Raw genomic sequence first — 6,000 nt, 5'->3', positions numbered from 1 at the left:
TTTTTAAAATTATATTGTGTTTTAGGTAAAAGTTTACACAGCAAATTTGGTTCCCATTTAACAATTTTTATGCAAATTGTTCTGTGACATTGGTTTTTTAAAATTATATATCTTCAGGATAAAGCCTTCTTAAACTTAATACATTTCAAAAATTCAGTATTTTTCATTATACTGTTAAAAACTATCTAATTGCATGAAATGCATTTGAATACCTATTTAACTAATGTTGTGGCAAAAATATGTTACAAGGAAGGCTGAGATAAAAATGGTCTTTTTGAACAAAAAATGATTTTATTTATTAACATTAAACTGTGTTCAGATCGTTTTAAATTGTGGTCTTCCCTGACCCCTACCCTCTTTCTTTCAAAGATGTTGGGACCGTTCTTAAAGTAGTTTCAATTCCTAAGGAGACTTGGCATGATTTAGAAGAAGTTTTGCTGGAAGAAATGACAGTTTTTCGGGTGAGTGCTGCTTAATTTCAAGTGTCAACAAGTTCAGTTGTACGTCTTTCCCCCAGGACTGCTGCACACTGAACTTGGTATGGACAAGTAGTCTAGCATACCCTTCTAATTAGCTTGTCAATTAGAAAGCCAGACACTAGTCAAAATAAACCTTGAAACTTTCAATGCTAGTTAAATCTAAAGATGTAAAGAAATATATTCTTGGCTCATATTTTGTTTTCTCAATGATAAAATATGTGATTTACATTTTATATTTATGTAAGTTACCTCAATGAACAAACTTTTTTCCCCCTAAAATCTACTCTTTCACACTTTATGGTATGATTGGAATGAAATGTACCTTTCTTGAAAGTATTAAGGGAGACACATTCAGAATGACAGGGGAATGAAGACATTTCAACCATTTTTGGCTGAATCTTAAAAATTATCATATTTTCTTAAATCATTTTTTAGCAGAAGAAAGTTTGTGGTTTTTCATCTCCCCAGTAAAAAATGTGGTAATAGATTTCTAATCCATATACTTAAAAATGTACAGATATGTGTCCCTTTGTCCTGAATCATAGACTATCACCTTCGTGGCCCAGGCTGGGGATGGAGGTGGGAAGATACAGGATGAAGTGAAAGCGGAAAGCTGAAGTGGTATGGCATAGATGACAATATCTTTTGTTCCTTTTGGAAAGCCAGCAAATAGACATAGATTGAATTAAAGAACACTTTGGTATGAAGTATACATGAGATATGACAGGGATGTAGATGCTTATAAAAGTTGTTATATTAAAATTTTTCAAGAAAGAATAGAGCAAACACACTGAGACTTTTTTAACTGAAAAACAGACTGGAATTAGAATGATATGGTGGACAGAACAATAAGAAAAACTTGGATTTAGTCTCACAACTTCTATGATCTCATTTAGTCTCCAAGTATCTATGATACTTTATATGTAAAATGAAGGATCTGGCATAAAATATTTTTTAGTTAATTCAGTATTTTAATGGTAAGCAAAATCCCCACCTTTCGCCTGCCCATTTGTTGTACAGTAGTGGCTTGCCTGTTGCCGTGATGCTGGAAGCTGTGCCACCAGTATTTCAAATACCAGCAGGGTCACTTGTGGTGGACAGGTTTCAGTAGAGCTTCCAGGCTAAGAAAGACTGAGAAGAAGGACCTGGTGATCTACTTCTGAAAAAACTGGTCAGTGAAAACCTTATGAATAGCAGTGGAACATTGTCTGGTATAGTGCCGGAAGATATGCCCCTCAGGCTGGAAGGCATCAAAATATGACCAGGGAAGAGCTGCCTCCTCAAAGTAAAGTCAACCATGATGATGTGGATGGAGGAAAGCTTTCAGGACCTTCATTTGCTGATGTGGAATGACTCAAAATGAGAATAAATAGCTGAAAATATCCATTAACAATCAGACCTTGGGATGTATGAAGTATGAATCAAAGAAAATTGGCAGTTGTCAAAAAATGAAACAGCATGCTTGAAGTAGATATCCTAGGTATTAATGAGCTGAAATGGACTGGTATTGGCCATTTTGAATCAGACAACCATATGGTCTACTATGCCAGAAATGACAAATTGAAGAGAAATAGTGTCGCATTCATCACCAAAAAGAACATTTGAAGATCTATTCTGAAGTGCAGTGCTGCCACTGATAGGATAATATCCATACACCTACAAGGAAGACCAGTTAATATGACCGTTATTCAAATTTATGCACCAACCACTAATGCCAAAGATGAAGATATTTAATATTTTTACCAACTTCTGCAGTCTGAAATTGATCAAACATGCATTCAAGATGCATTGATAATTACTGGTGACTAGAATTCAAAAGTTGGAAACAAACAAGGATCAGTACTTGGAAAATGTGGCCTTTGTGATAAAAATGACGCTGGAGGTGGGTGTGATAGAATTTTGTAGGACCAGTGACTTACTCATTGAAAATATCTTTTTTCCAACAACATAAACGGTGACTGTACACATGGACCTTGCTGGATGGAATACACAGGAGTCAAGTCAACTACATATGTGGAAAAAGACAGGGGAGAAGCTCAGTATGATACATCAGAACAAGACCAGGGGCCGTCCTGGGAACAGACCATCAGTTGCTCATATGCAAGTTCAGGTCGAAGCTGAAGAAAATTAAAACAACTCATGAGAGCCAAAGTATAACCTTGAGTATATTCCAATGAATTTAGAGACCATCTAAAGAATATATTTGACACATTGAACAGCAAAACTGAAGACCAGACAAATTGTGGGATGACATCAAGGACATCATACATGAAGAAAGCAAAAGGTCATTAAAAAGACAGAGAAGAAAGAAAAAAACAAAATGGATGTCAGGAGAGACTCTGAAACTTGATCTTGAACATAGAATAGCTAAAGCAAAAGGAAGAAATGAAATAAAAGAGCTTAACAGAAGATTTCAAAGGGTGGATCGAGAAAACAACTGAAGTATTATAAAGAAATGTGTAAAGACCTGGAATTTGAAAACCAAAAGGAAAGAACACACTCAGCATTTCTCAAGCTGAAAGAACTAAAGAAAAAATTCAAGGCTTGAGTTGAAATAGTGAGGATTCTGTGGGCAAAAAACTGAACGATGCCGGAAATATCAAAAGAAGATGGAAGGAACACACAAAGTCACTGTAAAAAAAAATTGGTCAACATTTAACCATTTCAGGAGATAGCATATGATTAAGAACCGATGGTACTGAAGGAAGAAGTCCAAGCTCCAAATAAGGCATTGGCGATAAACAAGGCTCCAGGAATTGATGGAATATCCACTGAGATGTTTCAACAACTGGATGCAATGCTGGAAGCACTCACTCGTCTATGCCAAGAAATTTAGAAGAGAGCTACCTGGCCAACTGACTGGAAGAGATCCATATTTGTGCTCATTACAAAGAAAGATAATCTGACAGCATGTGGAAATCTTCAAAAAAAATCATTAATATCATCTACAAGTAAAATTATACTGAAGATTATTAAAAAAAACTTTGCAGCAGTACATCAACAGGGAACTGCCAGAAATTCAAGCCCGATTCAAAAGAGGACATGGAACGAGGGATATGATCGCTGATGTCAGACGGAACTTGGCTGAAATCAGAGAATACCAGAAAGATGTTTACCTGTGTTTTATTGACTATGCATAGGCATTCAACTGTGTGAATCATAACAAACCACAGATAAAATTTCAAAGAATGGGGAAATCCAGAACACTTAATTGTGCTCGTGAGGAACCTGAACACAGACCAAGAGGCAGTCATTCGAACAGAAGAAGGGGATACTGTGTGGTTTAAAGCCAGGAAAATTGTGCATCACCATTGTATCCTTTCACCATACTTATTCAGTCTGTATGCTGAGGAAATAATCTGAGAAGCTGGACTATATGAAGAAGAATGTGGCATCAGGATTGGAGGAAGACTCATTTATGTGTTATGATCCACGTAGTCGAATGCCTTTGCATAGTCAATAAAACACAGGTAAACATCTTTCTGGTAGTCTCTGCTTTCAGCCATGATCCATCTGACATCAGTAGTGATATCCCTTGTTCCATGTCCTCTTCTGAATCTAGAGCCTGACTCAAGCCACGGTGCTTTCAATCACCTGATATGCATGTGAAAGCTGAACTATGAGTAAGGAAGACTGAAGCAAAAATCGATGCCTTTGAATTATGGTGTTGGCAAAGAATGTTGAATATACCATGGACTGCCAGAAGAATGAACAAATCTGTCTTGGAAGAAGTACAGCCGGAATGCTCCTTAGAAGCAAAGATGGTGAGACTTCATCTCACATACATGTTGTCAGGAGGGATCAGTCCTTGGAAAAGGACATCATGCTTGGTAGAATAGAGAGTCAGCAAAAAAGAGGAAGATCCTAAAGAGATGGATTGATACAGTGGCTGCAACAGGGGGCTTAAGCATAACAATGATTGTGAGGATGGCACAGGACCAGGCAGTGTTTCGTTCTGTCGTACACAGGGTCGCTATGAGTTGGGATGAACTCAATGGCACCTAACAACAACAATGCGGCTCTAGCTAATTACAGAATAGTATTTTGAAGAGAAAATGAAATATAATATGGCAAGTTCTTAACTATATATATTCATTCAATTATAATTATGAATTTTATTGTAATTCATAATTGATAACTGGTACATCATAACTTAGACATTTTGTAATAAAAACTAGTCAGTATTTTTGTGGAAAACCCTCAGGCCCTTCAGTCATACCAATCTACATGACAGTTCTGTGTGGTATAATTATATTATACCTCTGAGCTTCCCCACCAGTAAAATGGTGAGAATAATAGTGCACATGGAGACTGGAAGGATTAGAGACGGTATATGTAAAGCACATTTTACTTTTAATATTATTTTAGTTTATTATTTAACATTATTTTAATATTATTTTACCTAAACTGAAAATGAGCCACATATCCAGCAGCCTTTTCTACTAATCTTTGGTATAAGTTTTCAAAACAATGAAATCATTATATTTATATTAAGAATTTTTTTTATTCAGGTACTTTGACTCTATTTATGTCTGGTATAGTGTGATGACTAGTCCTTATCATCTATTGTGTCAATTGTTTTGTTTATATGTTCCATTTCCATATTTATACATTGCTTTATTATCTTACATATTTAAAAATAAAATTATCCAAATGGATTGTGTTAGCTATCATACAGTCCATCTAGACTTAGCAAACAGAAATTATGAGCACTGAGGCGTGGATAAATAAATTGCTGTCTTGTGTTCATTGTTGTGTCTCTGGAGCCTCAAATATGTGCTCAATCAATATTTATTGAATGAATGAAAGAGTAATGATAGAGAAATGAAAGAAGAGAAAGTAAAAAGTTTAAGTTCTTTCTCAGGGAGCGCGTGCTTAAAGTGCGGTACCCAAGTATAAAGAAGTGAAACTGGAACCAATAAGAAGTTATTCTGCTGGTTATGCCCATAATATTCTTCCACAGATACATGTTCCAGTTGTCCTCCATAGTCTCTGTCATGCACTATTGTCATTATTATTTCTTTGGCACTCAAGTAGACAAAACATATTTGGGCAAAGTTTAGAGAAATATTTACTTTCAACATTCTATTCTATCAGGCAAAGTTCATACATATATCGTGGTCTACCAATTGGAATATTTCACTGTCAAACTTTGTTTAATTTTGCAGTGGGGAGAAAAAAAAAACACAACACATTAAAGCAATCACCGTATACAGTGAAATAAGCAGAGAAGTTCTACAGTTTCTGTGTGTCTAGTTGAGCCTTGAAAGTCATTCCATTTAAAATAAAATAAATTTTAAAATAAAATAAAAAGGATCAACCTGAGAACTATGATTGTTTGACAAGGTAAATAGACAAGGGACAAATTTAGGATCATGGGAGTATCAGATACTCTTGGATTTTAAAAAGAAAGACATTTGATTTCAACCAACCAGTTAATTTTACTATAGCATCTCCATTAGAGCATGTTTATTATGTGTCCTTGCTAGACTGAATAACCAAACCTCATAAAATCCTGAAT

At 35.5% G+C, this 6,000-nt stretch overlaps 1 protein-coding gene across 1 annotated transcript in view; it reads left to right on the top strand.

The window, feature by feature from the left end:
- SEMA3A (semaphorin 3A) overlaps nucleotides 1-6,000 on the top strand; it is a 217,563-nt gene that overhangs the window by 177,297 nt on the left and 34,266 nt on the right. Inside the window, exon 12 of the mRNA XM_004381476.1 lies at nucleotides 370-461. Within this exon, the coding sequence (XP_004381533.1) occupies nucleotides 370-461 (92 nt within the window). The remainder of the gene's footprint in view (nucleotides 1-369; nucleotides 462-6,000) is intronic.

Source organism: Trichechus manatus, unplaced genomic scaffold, assembly GCF_000243295.1.
Source record: "Trichechus manatus latirostris isolate Lorelei unplaced genomic scaffold, TriManLat1.0 scaffold00085, whole genome shotgun sequence".
NCBI lineage: Eukaryota > Metazoa > Chordata > Mammalia > Sirenia > Trichechidae > Trichechus > Trichechus manatus.
Note: the sequence above shows the minus strand (reverse complement) of the source record. Positions and strands in the feature narration are given on the sequence as shown.